The 16234-nt window shown below is 34.1% G+C and overlaps 1 protein-coding gene across 3 annotated transcripts in view; it reads right to left on the bottom strand.

The window, feature by feature from the left end:
* The window catches only part of LOC128674944 (uncharacterized protein), a 45885-nt gene that overhangs the window by 17416 nt on the left and 12235 nt on the right, over nucleotides 1-16234 (bottom strand). For all 3 annotated transcript variants that reach the window (XR_008405214.1, XM_053753955.2, XM_053753956.2), the window contains exons 3-4: nucleotides 12355-12452; nucleotides 10025-10159 (exon numbers count right to left, since the gene is read on the bottom strand). Coding sequence is in view for 2 of the 3 variants with exons in the window: in XM_053753955.2 (XP_053609930.1) it covers nucleotides 10025-10159; nucleotides 12355-12452 (233 nt within the window). In the remaining variant the exon portion in view is untranslated. The remainder of the gene's footprint in view (nucleotides 1-10024; nucleotides 10160-12354; nucleotides 12453-16234) is intronic.

The raw sequence follows: 16234 nt of genomic DNA, 5'->3' as shown, positions 1-16234 counted from the left end.
TTACTTTTGTCATGTCATTACCGCCCCTCTCGCACCGTTGAAGGCTCTAATGACGGTACTGAGAAGGCGATTGATTTAGCTACTTTGCTGGTCTAAATTAATATAAATTTGTCTGCTATGTCGACTAGAAGAAGCCTCGTGGCATCAAGTCCATTTATTGTCCAGTGAAGCCCGCAGACCGCGTAAAGTGTACCTTTACATTTGGGAGATTTGACTTTGATTTATGGCTTTCTCTTTTGGAATGTGCTTGTTGCCTATCCTTGTGTCCTTTTTGCCCTTTAATCGCCGCGTACGACATTCACGGGAGGATATTGTTATTCAAGAGTGTAACTACACGCTAAGATATCCTATAAATAATAATGTAGTTCAGACAAGGTAATCGTTTATTTTGGTATTGTCATTTATTTTCTAATTATGTTTAAAACCTGGATTGAAACTTTTAAAAATACCAATCCATAAATCTAATAAAATGTTTCAATCATCATTCCATAAGTGATAAAATGAAAAAAAAAATCCCACCCCTATACAAACATTTTTACCTGTGAATGTCGCCATTTTACGATTTGGCAATAAATTGACTATAAAGTGCATGACGAGCATTTTATGGAGTGGCAGTTCGCTGTCCTATAAAGCGAGGTGTTTGAAGGACAAATTGTATTTAAGGAAAAATTTCAAACTGCTAATGATCAAAAGTGTCTTCCACCTGGTTCTGGCAGAAGGACAAACGCAAGAAATGCTAGCTTAATGTTGTCATCCTATATGCGTTCCAATAGCCGGGGAACTAACGACGCCGAAGATCGTGCGAAAGGGATATGGCTAGAGAGTGACTACAATTGTCTAAAGGCATATTTTTCGGCTACTTCCTTGTAGCATCGACATTGTGACATACACATACTTATATACTTACTCGTATATAAGTATTGTGTGTATATTTTCTGTTTGTTTAGTAGATTTTGTCGGAGGAGCTCGACCTGTGGCCGCTTCCGCAAGATGGGTGACCAAAAATCCGAGCTCTTCCATAATTTAGGAGGCTAGTTAAGCTGTTGGTCCCAGCCGTATTGCATTGGGCCCGCGTGTTGGGTCACGATGGCCCACGTATAGGATAGTAGGTAGAGGCCAAAAGACGTAAAAACTACAGCTTTTCTACAAATACTATGTTTGAACGTAAGTTCAAAGGTAACTTTAAGTATAAACAATAGTTAAGTATCGAACTTATCCTTGTTAGGATCTTGTGAAATTCCAAAAAAACTGCTGTTGATATTGTATTTTATTTTTATATTAATTGGGACACACGACAGAGTTCGTAGCCGAAGATCTTCTTTTTTAGAACAACAACCTTATACAAAAATAAAAAAAATAAAAAACTTGTCTTGCCAGCAACAATCCTAATCCTAAGTAATATTATAAATACGAAAGTAAATTTGTTTGTTTGTTACCTCTTCACCCAACTCTCTCTTCATCTACTCAACCAATCTTCTCGAGACTTTGCATACATGTAGATTGAAGTATGGAGAAGGATATACGAGGCTACCTTCCATCACGGAAAAATAACTGTTCCCGCGGGAAATTAAAGCAGGCGAAGCCGCGGCCAAAGAGCTATTTAAAATTTCCTTTAAATCACTTAATCGATATGTGCATCTGATTAACATTTTTATAGTTGCACGTTCATCTGCGTTGCTCTAATGAAACCCTATAAAATCCCTATAAAAATGTGGAAGTGCACAGATAAAATAAATAAGTGAGCACTTTAAAACCTGTAAAAATATTTGTTTTGTATAACTTTATTGCGTAAGAAACGAACAAAGTAAATAACATAAATGGTGGCCAACGGTGGACTTTTCACATAGAGACCAAAGGGCTTAGTGTGAGTTCGCTATTCATATCTCACTATCGAGTTGATTCGAAGTGAGACGGAACTAACAAATCATATTGCGCCATTGTGACGCAACGATAAACGTAGGGACACATGTAACAATATTATGCAGTACCTAATTGAATAAATATGTTTGTAGCGTGATGTATGTGTGCATGCGGATACGTGAGCGATGCATGTACGTTTGTTTGTATTGGTGGCCACGACCTAATAAGTTACGGACAGTTGCAAATATACGGAGTACTGGTTAATACGTATTTTATTACTATCCATATAAAAGTAAACCTAAAACAACCACCAAAATATGATTGTTTTACTTTATGTTTCTGTATGAACTTTATGAGATGCACACAAGTGTGCATCTCACTTCGAATTGATTCGATAGTTAGCAGTGAAATGCAAAGCCGCACTAAGCCCTCAATCCAATCGACCGACATGAGTAAAAACGGTTGTATAATACCCGTGTGAATATATCTATTTACAGGGTTATTACCTGGCCATTACCCATGAACACACCTAGGTTGCTAATTGTCCGAGCAGGGTAACGCTAACGAGCTAGTCAACATTTGCAGAGCACCCATTACAACTGTTATCAATTTATCACTCTGGTTATTCATGAGTAATGAACATAGACAATACATACAAGTAGGCACCGCATTTTTTTGTTGTAAAATCATCACAGCTAATCTTTGAAACTTTAAGGTTATTTCACGTTGACTCGAGGCGTCACAGCCCCGAATATACCGAGAATATGCTGAGAGATATATTGCAATTTTCTTTGTAAAGTATATATTTGCATGGGCAATGCAATGTGGCATTTATTTATATATCAAAAGTAGATGTTTTGTTAGCAACTCAATAGCTAGTTCATCTTGTGAGTCAGAATTTCGAAGTTTTTTATTCAACTGTTTCATGATATAAGTACACAATTTCAAGGAAAAATGAGGTTGAGTGAATGTTTATCACGAATACCTTTTGATTTTAATGTAATTATCCTTATTTATCAATAATAAAATGTGGTTTAATAACTATTCCCACCATGCGGACTGTAGGTGAGAGTATGGAACGATTTTCATGCAAAAAACAGCTATTTGACATTCAAATAGATTTAGCGCACTTGTGATGTCTATTATGATTGAAAGTCTATGAATGTCGTTTGCTTTTGTAGAATGGAGCAAATGCTGTAATTTACGGGATATGTGTCCTTCTTATTATTAGTCATAAGAAAATTGTGTCATTTTTTCTTGAATGTATGGTATGCTTTTAACGGACTGAATGCTCATCCATTCGCATAATAAATACCCTTTATCTCACATACACTTACTTCATTTGCGATATCAGAATATCAATATAATCCAACATACGTAGTAACTAGATTATGATAAAAAATGGTTCTTTTTTTACAAATTACACAGATGTACCAAAGTAAGTTCGAGACTTGTGTTATAGGATACTAACTAAATGATACCATATTTTATAACAAATACATATATAGATAAACAAGACCCGGGCCAATCAGAAAAAGATCATTTTCCATCATAACCCTACCGGGGATCGAACCCGGGGCGTTCGATTCAGAGGCAAGCACTTTACCACTGCGCCACCGAGGTCGTCATTTCATAATCTAGTTTTTTAATATAGTTTAAAATAGGTAGTAGTCAAATATTTGATCATCAGCTACTTTTTTATAATAGTAGCGCCCCTAGGTTCATATTATACTTACACGTTTACCAAAGTTTCATCGAAATCCATCAAGTAGATTTTGCGTGATTGACTTACTCATATTTCAGTTACATTCAAATTTTTTACAATTATAAATAGGAGCACTTGATAACCTCCTCTGGTTGTCGTGAAAGGCGACTAAGGGGCTTGGCAGCTGATAGGCATCAATAGCATTCCTTTGCATTGCGACGTCAGGCAACAGCTTTTTTATGCTTCTTTCTTTGTTTTCGAGTGTGTTATTTGCTGATACTGATGTCAGAAGTTACTATGTTATTCAAGTTATCTGATTTGACTTTTACTTTCTTACTTTCTAGGCTTCGAGGCGTCACATCCCCGAATTAAACCAGAAACACTCAAAGAAGAGGAAAGAGCCAGTTAGTCTTAAAACAGGTTAAGTGTAGTGAGGTCAGTAGGTAACATTAATATTGATTAACTTATGCACCCGTCTAATGTGCATATTGTGCATGTGCATCCATTTGTGCATCATTATGCACCCTATGGGAGACTGTATAATGTGTTTTATATTTTTGTGGGTTAAGGATGGAAGGATTTCTATGAAAAACAGACTGTAATTTTAAGAAAGAAAAATCAGTTAAGCATTCTTATCGAGAATTTTGGCGGTTTCAGCATACATTGTTGGTGTTTCATTGCGGTAAATAAAAGCACTCGTACATATTACGCAATGGTCATGCATCAGTCTGAGTTCGGACATATTGTGTGGCGGTGTGATATTGTAGTATCGAGGTCCCTTTTTCGCATAATTTATTTGTTCTTTGGCATACTGGTTTTGGTATAAAATATTTCTAGGTCTAGTAGTTCGACGACGATTCGACGACCTCGGTGGCGCAGTGGTAAGATTCTTGCCACTGAACCGAGAGGTCCCGGGTTCGATCCCCGGTCGGGTCATGATGGAAAATGATCTTTTTCTGATTGGCCCGGGTCTTGGATGTTTATCTATATATGTATTTGTTATAAAATATAGTATCGTTGAGTTAGTATCCCATAACACAAGTCTCGAACTTACTTTGGGGCTAGCTCAATCTGTGTGATTTGTCCTAATATATTTATTTATTATTTTATAGTTTGTAGCTTTGGTAAATATAATTTAATATACAATATGTCTGTTAAGGCCTAATTTCTGAATAAATGATTTGATTTAATAGGCATAATTGATTTTTGGCATATGGATAAATATGGCATAATGAACTTTTAGGTTAGGTTACGCTTCAATTAGTTATGCATAAACCGTTGTGCGTAAGAATGCTTAAATATTATGCCATCCATGATACAGTGCATCTATATTATCTTCTTCTTCATAGTCGTATTCCTCATGGCTGAGGGTCGTGGTTATTACGTGGAATGACACTATATATTACATAAAATCTGCAACAAAATCTCTTGCGGAGTTACGTAACAACGAGAGTTAGAATCTCGTGTAAATTATCCAAGTTTTTGAGTTTACTCGGTACAAACAAAGACATAAATCGTTCCGCTTTCTAACATTACTATCAAGTATTATTGATATCTTCTTCATAGTCGTATTCCTCATGACTGAGGGTCGTGGTCATTACATGGAATGAAACACACACAACAACTTTCTTGGCATTATTAATGGAGTGGTTTGTCATTGCCTTCTCCATTTCACACACAAGTTAATAAGAATCAACCTGTGTGCAGGTTTCCTCATAATGTTTTCCTTCACCGGACTATATTATATTATGGCTTAAATTTTTATGTTTATAAATAGCGTCCCTCATATTTCTTTTATCTATTTTCTCTCATAAAATATTTATTTTATCTATGGCGTCACGTTGCATCGCGTCGTTCTGTCTCAATAAGGACAAACAATTGGACTTTAGAAATGAAAATACATAAGTATCTGCTTATTATCTATGACATAATTTGAACATAACATAACAGACAAAGCATAATTTAATTGCCTAACATAACAATCCTTTGTTATGTTTATTTAATTAACCTCAAGAGAGACGAAGAAGACATTGTTAAATTTATACACAGAAATGGACATTATTATATATTATTCTGGGAGTAGTGTTTGCCCGCGGCTTAGTCCGTGTCAATTTGAAACAAATATTAATTTTGTCATTTGGGGGCTTTATTAAAAAAAAATTGATATGCATATAGTCGAAGACCCCGCAAACATAGCTTACTTTTTCAAAAATCAATCCCCAAACGTCTTCAACGGGAGGTGAAAGTTTGTATGAAAATTATATTTATTCCGCTTTCGCAGAGAAATTCACGTGTGCGAAACCGCGGGCAAAAGCCAGTAAAGAACCTTAACGGAACTGACGTTTAGTAATAGGTAATAGTCGAAGTCAAATTTTTGCACTCTAGCGAGCGAGTCCCGGAAAAACTTAAGCAAAACAAATCACCCGTAAAAATTAATTAAGAAAAGTGAACCACTCGATTAGAAAAAGGTGGTGATTATTGTCTTGGATTCTGTTCGCTTCGGGATCTGTGATTAAGGTTGTAAATCAGGACTGCAGGTGACAATAGGGAAAACTGTAGTACACATATATTAGTTCCGGCTGCCGTCCATGAAGCAAGCTATAAAATACAGTTTGCTCCATGAGTGTCCTCTATAAGTGTGCTGTAAAAAATTTTAAAAATAAAAGTTAACTTTAAGTTATCTTTTTTTTTTAAATTTATTTAGTTACATCAACAACATAATCACAAAACAGTCATATTTAACAAATTAAAAACTTAACCTAGTGTTATATCTTGCAATAAATAATTATAATTAATATATACATTATACATTATAATTAATATTACATATAACACGCAGAAACGGATGGTCTAACTTAAAATCTGAATTTTGAATACTTAGAATCCGAGATATTGACAATAACAAGTTATGAGTATGAGTGGACGCACGGAATAAATGCGGGCGAAGCTGTGGGCAAAAACTAGTTTAGAATATTATATCTCCTATTGCACACACGCCTTAGCGTTTAGTAGCCTCTGAGAGCAAACTAAGATTGATTGCTGATTCCACCAGACCCACAGTTTCTCTGACTGCATTTTAATAAACCTTAATGAAATCTCACTCTGTTTTGAACTTTTTAGATTAACTTCCAGATATTACTATAGTATAAATTCGTAAGTATATTGTTAATAATAATGTCTACTTATTATTTACTAGCTGCGCCCCGGGGCTTCGCTCTCGTGAGAATAACGGAAAAAAAAGTATCCTATGTGTTATTCCAGGTTATATTCTACCCGTATAGGTACCAAATTTCATAAAAATCCGTCCAATATATTTCGCGTGAAAGAGTAACAAACTTACATACATACCTCACAAACTTTCGTATTTATAATGTTAGTATTATTCAGAAAAAACACAAAGGGTACTTTTAATCCCGAAATTTTTATGGGAACGAAGTTACTGCTTTTCATAATCGAATGTTATAGCAAAGAGAAAATATTTCTTTGTTTACAGTGGTAAATTTAAGATTAATAATATTTTAAAGTCGAAAGAGCAGATATTTGGTAAAAGCCATTTTTAATTAATTGTCGATTTAACTTATAATTGTGTCGTGTGTAGTGTCTAATAAAATATTAATTAAACTTTGATAAATCGAAGTTGAAGATCACCTTGAATGTAGATGACTTGTATTTGTATAATCAAACAACAATTTGAAGCGGTTTAAAATATAGATAATACTTAGTTGGTGTTATTTTATTGTTTTACTTTATTTAAATAAATAAAGTTAAATAACTTTATTACAAAAACAAAAAAGGTTGACTTAAAGCCTGAGGCTTTTTCAGCCAGTCAACCAATAGGCGATGCAGAGAGGAAATAATATTTTTGGGGTAAAATAGAAAGAAAACACAGAACACGAACTATAAAACCGTTTAACGTGCCTGTGTTTGTAACACAGGCACGTTAAACATAGAACTTAACCTCTCCTTCTGTTGTTGGGGATTAAAAATATTTTTAGTCAAGATATTTCAAAAAATCGTAAAATATAACCTAGAATCACATTGTCAGGCGCTGACATTGTTAATCAGTTGTTGGAAAAAATAGGTCAAATCACAAAATAACTGGATATCATAGACACATCTCAGTTGGCCTGATTCAATGAACGGTCTTCGACATTCGCACTTTTTATTTTCAATTTTGCAATAGAGGTGTAAGCAGAATATTTTTTATGGCCCAATTTTGTGAAATGTACGACAATGTACTTTAATATATTAGAAAAAAAAATTAAGAAACAATAATGGTAAGCCCTTCTGGCATGATAGGGACCAACACTGTTCAAATGAGTTTCTTTCGGCATTTCTTCTCAGCAGTGCTCATTCCAATATGCCAGTAGTTTGTGAGAAAAAATAGACTTGATAAAGTGCCTGTGAAGGTCTAATTTCTGAATAAATGATTTGAATTTGAAACGCTATTGTATTGTATATGTTACGAGTAATCCTAGCAAATCCTCATAAATGAGGAGCTGAGAAGTAGATAATTTTGAAATAATTAGACCATCTCGTTCTAAAGATCCTTCTCATTGATTTAATATTATATTTACATATATTATGTTTCTGTGTACAGTCAACCGCACTCTCAGATATCCTGCATGGATCTCTATGCGGCGGTAATAGCGGCGTGTTTGTAATGAATTTTCATATGTTTATGTGTGACATTTACATCAAGTCGAGTTTACATTTTAGAGTTAATTTAACCCGATTAGGCGCTAATATAATTTTGACGCCGAATGTACCGCTGTTTGGAGTGGATTTTTCAAAGTTTCTACTTACTCTTAGTTACTTAGGTACTGCAGTTGTTGCCAGATAAAATAACTTGAGGTTGCTTTTAAGCTACTTTAATGAGCTCGAAGAATCACAACACGAGTGCGAACTAAATACGCTACAAATAAAGGGGAAAAAAGCAGTTTTAGTAAAATTTAATGTGTAATATTTTATTAGGCGATATGTGTCATTGTATGTTAGCGCTTCACATTTGGTATGAAACTATTAGATTGACTGTTTGTCTTGAACATAGATTTAGTAAGTACTTCGGTGTACCTACTTACTAATTCCATGGTCTTGAATGACTTGTATATAATTTTGGTCGCCGGATCAATTAATCTTGCAATTTTGTACAATGTCACAATTTGTGTTTTGACCAATTTATGTGATACTAGAGATCCGTCACGGCTTGGCTCGTGTGAATCCATAATATAAAATGTAGCCTATGTCACTCCAAAGTTTTGTCTACCACTGTGTGAAATTTCATCAAAATTGGCCCAGTAGTTTTTGAGTTTATTCCTTAAATAAAAAAGCATAACTACAAATCTTTTCTCTTTATAATATAAGTATGGATTTGACAAATATCGTAAGGATAACCTCAAATTATCAAATGCACGGTCGGGAGCAGTTAAACCTAACTCCCTACCTAACTTAATTACTACATGAAATCAGTATTTGTTCCCGACTGTGCACCAAGCATACATTTTAGAATGTCTATTAAATTATAAATTTTACAGCTGTGCTAAAAGTGCTTCAATGGTAACCATTTTACTATCCAACACCTGTGTTTGTATTCTCTCCAAATCCTTGCACGTTCCCGGTTGCATTGTCCACCGAAAGCCCTGAAGTCTAAGGTCACCGCAAAAATCTTTAAATTTTTAATAATATCAGGCTGTAATTTTACGAATAGTCGACTGAATAACAACACTTTTTTTTAAAGCGGCTTTTGCCAAAGTCGAAGTCTTTCTTCAGAAATTAGACCCTCACAGGCACCTTTCACGTCAAATTTTAAATTTCATTGTATTACGAGGTACAAACTACTAACCGTCCCTTTGTCAGTTCCTACGACATCCACGAAATAAAATTGTACGCTCCTATACCTGTGTCAATTAGAGTAGTAAGTTTGCGTGTGAATGTTGCTCTAATTCTTGATTATGATAGGACCTTTTAGTTTGGTTTAATTAAGTTTTAAACTACTTATCTGTATGGGGTCAGTACGGTGAAAGGAATTCTCTTTTATGTTTGTTTATTGTGCGGGATAGTAATTAAAAACTGTTCGCCACAAACGTGTTTATGATATTGCGATATTTTTTCGACTATCATACGGAGAAAATTATACTAAAGAACATTTTCGAGTTTTAGCAAAAATGCACAAACAAATTTTGATCTTACTGACGTTATAAAATATGTTTGAGTCTCAGGGAAAGAACATACTTTTTACTCATCGCCGATATTTTTAAAAATATTAATTAATTTGTATACTTTATTAATAGAATAATAAAATGCAACGATAAAAGTATTATTGGACGTTTCGGAAGTCCGCGGTAGACTTAGTTTTGAATATTTTTTGACGTCAATAAGTGGTGTATATAGTGGTGTGTAAAAGTGAGATTAGACTCACCGAAAAATTTATTTATTTTTTCAAAATGAAGTTTCACTTACCTAAGATCCAGGAGTTCGTTTTTGAAACTCTCGCCGTCGACAGGCTTGGACCTGTTCTTGAAGGTGAGGTTTGGAAGGTCACCCATCTGTTGGATAGCGCTGTCTGTGTCCGCAAACCGCTGGTACAAGTTTGACCTATAATAAAATTCCGTTTACGAATAATATAAACAGTCAAAATAGTTTGCAATGCCATGTCATTACGGCTCAACAGTTTGCGAAACTGGAAGTTGGCGGATACATTGCTGGTTTTTCATTGCGGTAATACAAGCACTCATACTAACTACGTAATGTTCACGCAATCGCATCGGCATGTGTCTGTGTTCGCGACAGTGTGGAGCTGGCGAATGGATAACACGGAACATGATTTAAAAACAAGCAGAGAGTTTTTCTATAGGTCTAATATTTGAAAAGTGGTGGTGTAATGGTTAAGACGCCCGCCTGTGTATCGAAAGGCCTCAGGTTCGTATCCTACTCGTGCCACATGAGTTTGTATACCAATCTGACTCATATATAGTGGTTTTCATCGACCACCACATGCTTCCGGTGAAAGAAAACATCGTGAGGAATCCTGGACACTGGTTGACAGTTTTAGTTCGCTAGTGTGTATGTGCAACTACCTGCCACTAGATAGTCAGGTAAATAGTCGTAAAAATCATGTCTGATGCCTTTAGGCGACTGGAATAAAGTCGGCGAGATGATGATTTGAAAAGTGAAGCTTCTACTATAGCCCAAACTTAAATACTTAACTCTTGTTTGAAGTGCGCACGTAAAAAAACAGGGGGAAAAGTAGAATTGGCTACCACCTAACTGAAGATAGATTGCTCGGCATACAAAATACCATTATAATTCCAAGCGAGTTTAGCAAAAATACGCGGTATTGTGTACGGGATAAGGCACTTGTAATGATATGTAAGGATGAAATGAAATTAATATTGGACCATATTACTAGCATTAGTGCATTATATCTTGATGGAAATTAGTAATTAAATCTGATTATCTAGGTGATTTCTGAGAAAGTTTTATTATGGTTTAATAAACGTCTGTATCACGAAATGGGTGCAAATGTCAAAATTTTTCACCGTCACGAACGATGACGCAAGCATAAAATTCTGCCGTTGCTGCCACTACAGGATATATATTAGCAGGATTAAATAATATTATATATGTCATATTCGGTAAGTAGGTCCTTATTAGCCCCAAATGCGGCTTGTAGATGACCAATATGCGCTCTAGGGTAATAATGTTCCTAGAAAAGCCGTAAGGCGGTAAGTAATTAAAAAAAAAACACTTCACATCATACTGGCAATAGACATCATGCATTCAGCCCAATGACCAAAGAGGTCGCTTCGGTATTCAGCCTTGTCTTCGTATTCTAATAGTCATTAATTTTAATTTTTTATATATATATCGAACGGCGAAGCTAAATTTCGTTCTTGAAAAAAAGAAAAAGTTCTTTACTTGGTTCTTTTTAATGAAAAAGAGCGGGAATAGAAAAGTTATAAATTTTAACTAGGTATAATAGAATGTTTTATTCTTGTAATGTCTAAATATCTCGGGCTGCAATTGATGCTTTGCAGTCCTTGGCTACTAATCTACTATTATTAATATATAGTTATCGCCCGTGACTTCGTCAGCGTAAAGTAGCCTATGTTACCCCTTAAGGTCTTGTATATCTATAAATATATGCCAATTTTCATTACAATAGTTTATTGTTTATAGCAACAAAATCCCTTGCGGAGTTTCGTAACAACGAGAGTTAAAATCTCGTGTAAATTGTCCAAGTTTTTGAGTTTACTCGGTACAAACAAAGACATAAATCGTTCCGCTTTCTAACATTAGTATTAAGTATTGGTATTAAATATTGGTATTAAGCATTGGTATTAAGTATTGGTATTAAGTATTGGTATTAAGTATTGGTATTAAGTATTGATATTAAGTATTGGTATTAAGTATTGGTATCAAGTATTGGTATTAAGTATTGGTATTAAGTATTGGTATTAAGTATTGGTATTAAGTATTGGTATTAAGTATTGGTATTAAGTATTGGTATTATGTATTGGTATTAAGTATTGGTATTAAGTATTGGTATTAAGTATTGGTATTAAGTATTGGTATTAAGTATTATTGATATCTTCTTCTTAGTCGTATTCCTCATGACTGAGTGGCGTGGTCATTACATGGAATGAAACACACGTAACAACTTTCTTGGGATTATTAATGGAGTGATTTGTCATTGCCTTCTCCATTTCACACACAAGTTAATAATCAACCAGTGTGCAGGTTTCCTCACGATGTTTTTCTTTCACCTTTTATTATTGATATAAAAGTACCTTAACGTGCTGCCATTAGTAAAAATGAAGAAAGCCACTTCGGATCTTTCCTGTTGGAGTCTGGTGACCAGCTTGCCCAGTTCTGTTGCTCTGCTGACCTGGAAACAGTATGGAGTTAATATGGAAATATAAGATCTGTCTGTTCATCTGTCTTTGTCCATTCAAGGGAATACATTGTTACTGGTATCAAACGCAAAACCTCCTAAAGACTGCTTGGGTACATCAAAACATACAACTTTAATTCTACGATTTAGTATTTTTTTTTTCATGAAATAAAATCAATCTAATTTGTGTTTTCACACATCTTCACTCTATGTAATAGCCAAGCAACACGAGGCAGAGCAATAGCGTTATGTAGCGGAATCGAACATAGAGTTAACGTTTCATAGAAACGACATTAAAACTAAAAAAAGGATAATTTTTGTAATTATTACGTTTAGAGAAAAGTCGTAGAACAAAAGATGTTAGTCTCTATGTACCTTATGCGCCTTTGGAAGGTTATGCGTTAGATACCAGTAACCCTGTCTATAGCAATTAAACATTTCCCCCTCTCTCTCTCATATGAGCGTTTTCCGGTTTTTTCCCCGGCCGTTGAGCGTCGGAGCTCAGAGTCCGCTATCTTTCTTTTCCGTCTCGATATAATCACTAGGTCTGTAACATACTTTTTTAATAATTTAGTTTAATACAGTGATGTATCTATTTATATTCATAATATAATTTATTCTACTCTTGTGTCATATTCTGTATTAAATTACTTTGCGAGACTGCGCGTGACGCCAAAGTTTTCGTTTAAAAAATATTCAGGGCAGTTCGATTTGTATAAGTCTTTTGTTTATCATTATGAATTACCAAATGAATCTTAGGATGAGTTGCAACGTCAAATTTGACGATTATTTTGACTGGCGCGCCGCGCACTTTTATACAAAGTTGCGGCGTACTTTGTGTTTTTCTGCTCACGTTAAAGTTAAGTTGATGATATCCTATATTTTATTATATATATTTTTATACAGTCCAAATATATTATTTCTTACATCGAAGGATCCCAAACACCACCCTTAGTACAGAGCAGCGGGCGAGGCTCACTTAATTTGTATTCATGTGACGTGGTATCTCGAAAAATCTGATTATTGTAAAAGGCGTGTCAATATGGCTACTTCTAATCTGTCATTAGGTACATCATATTGCTTTGTGGAAAAATAACAACAGATTTAAAAAAAATATATTTTTTCTCATATTTGTATGCTCTCGGTTCTCGGTTGCACTGCGGGTTGTGACGCCGCGAAGCTCATGGATGGCGGAAAAGTAAACATTATGAAATAAATAAAATTTAATTTGTATGATTTACTTTTCCGCTATTATTTTTGGGAATGTTGCGCTGACATTGCCTGTCAAGGCATTTAATTCCTTAATCGCCTCGTACGACCTCCACATGAGCATGTGAAGTGGCTCTTCTAGGGCGGGAGTTACCCAGCTCAATACAATATCTAGGTAAAATCCAGATCTTTTCAATTATTTTTCTAGGTCGAGGTTTTTCAAATTTGTTCGTAGTTTTAAGTTTATTATATTAAATCTTATTAGATAATTTGTAATTGAATTACTTACAGAATTGTGACTTCTTATATGCTGATATACTCATTATTATAAAAGATCTATAGCTGATACCAATATAGAACTATCAAAATGACGTCATTAGATATTATTGAAGATTTAAAATCGTTATAAATATCGTTCAGATACATGACGAGAGCAATTTTTACAAAGAAGTGCTTAACAAAATCTATCACGATCTTTCCTCTACATGACAAATACGAATTCGGATCAATAGATATGAAGCACTGACTCACGGATGATGCAGGAAAATAGGAAAATGTGACAGATTGTAATCCCGTACAAAGCTTAGACCGAGAGAGTATTTGTTTCTTGTGGAACCATTTCGATTTTCGGTAAAAGTGCGATATTATTGATTATTATTGATTATTATTGATTATTATTGATTATTATTGATTATTATTGATTATTATTGATTATTATTGATTATTATTGATTATTATTGATTATTATTGATTATTATTGATTATTATTGATTATTATTGATTATTATTGATTATTATTGATTATTATTGATTATTATTGATTATTATTGATTATTATTGATTATTATTGATTATTATTGATTATTATTGATTATTATTGATTATTATTGATTATTATTGATTATTATTGATTATTACTGATTATTACTGATTATTACTGATTATTATTGATTATTATTGATTATTATTGATTATTATTGATTACTAGCCCGCGGCCTATAGAAGATATAGATGCCATTTTCCACTATTTGCATGTCAAACTGATAAATTAGTTAAGTCCCTTAATCTGTTATGGTTGATCTTCGAGAATGGGTGGATCGCACTAGTCAACTTTGACGTTAACTATATCGCGCCGCTGACGTTTAAATTAAATTAATACATCATTTAATAACGTCGTTTTTGTCGGCGGAGTTCCAATTTAAATTAAAGCTAAATCAATATTGGCTAATATAAAAACGGATACACACGAGCTGTATTCTGGGACCAGATGCACCTAGGTCTAATCGGGATGATAAAGGCTGAACATGATGATGATGATATATATATATATATTTATTTTATTATCTATGGTTCGTTTAATAAACTTCTTTAAAAAAATAACAACTCCTTTTTCTTTTATTTAAAAACGAAAAAAAAATACAATGTTATATATACTCGTTTGAAGTAAACAAAAATTGTTTTCTTAAATATTTTGAAGATATTTTTACGTCGTCTAATAAAGGGCTAGTACAGTAATTAGGAAACTTTAAGAAAGACAACAACTGATCTGCAATGATGGCCAACTAGCAATAGAATATAAAATAAATATATTAGGACAAATCACACAGATTGAGCTAGCTCCAAAGTAAATTCGAGACTTGTGTTATGGGATACTAACTCAACGATACTATATTTTTATAACAAATACATATATAGATAAACATCCAAGACCCGGGCCAATCAGAAAAATATAATTTTCCATCATGACCCGACCGCGGGGATCGAACCCGTGAACTCTCGGTTTAGAGGCAAGGTTTTTGCCACTGCGCAGACATGATACCTATTCATGAATACGTGTCTGTTTGTATTATCGTTAAATTACGTGACTCTTGAATATCTCTCTATTGCAATTCGCTGTCTGCCTATATATATATATATATATATATATATATATATATATATATTATGCTTAGATTTTTAAAACTACGCTACGGGCTTTGATGCTGGTTTTTAATAGATTTGTGTGATTAAAGAGGAAGGTTAGGTGTATAATTTATTATGGTTTAAGTAAGGACAAAGCTAATCCCAATCCTAGGATTACCTAACTAAAAATGCGAAAGTAAATATGTTTGTTACTTCACGCTATGTCTACTCAACCAGTCACGATTTGACGACCTCGGTGGCGCAGTGGTAAAGTGCTTGCCACTGAACCGAAAGGTCCCCGGGTTCGATCCCCGGTCGGGTCATGATGGAAAATGATCTTTTTCTCATTGGCCTGGGTCTTGGATGTTTATCTACATATGTATTTGTTATAAAATATAGTATATATATATATAGTTGAGTTAATATCCTATAACACAAGTCTCGAACTTACTTTGGGGCAAGCTCAATCTCTGTGATTTGTCCTAATATATTTATTTATTTAATCTTCTTGAAATTTTGCATACATGTAGTTTTAAGTACGGAGAAGGACATAGGGTACCGTTCGTTCCCGTGGGAAATTTAGGCGGGCGAAGCCGCGAGCTGAAGCTAGGTAGTCTGATATAAATTGGACAATTTATTTTCCATTTCCATTTACTTTTATTTAT

Source organism: Plodia interpunctella, chromosome 13, assembly GCF_027563975.2.
Source record: "Plodia interpunctella isolate USDA-ARS_2022_Savannah chromosome 13, ilPloInte3.2, whole genome shotgun sequence".
In the NCBI taxonomy this organism is placed as follows: domain Eukaryota; kingdom Metazoa; phylum Arthropoda; class Insecta; order Lepidoptera; family Pyralidae; genus Plodia; species Plodia interpunctella.
The sequence above is the reverse complement of the archived record's forward strand: the minus strand, read 5'-3'. Positions and strand labels throughout refer to the sequence as shown.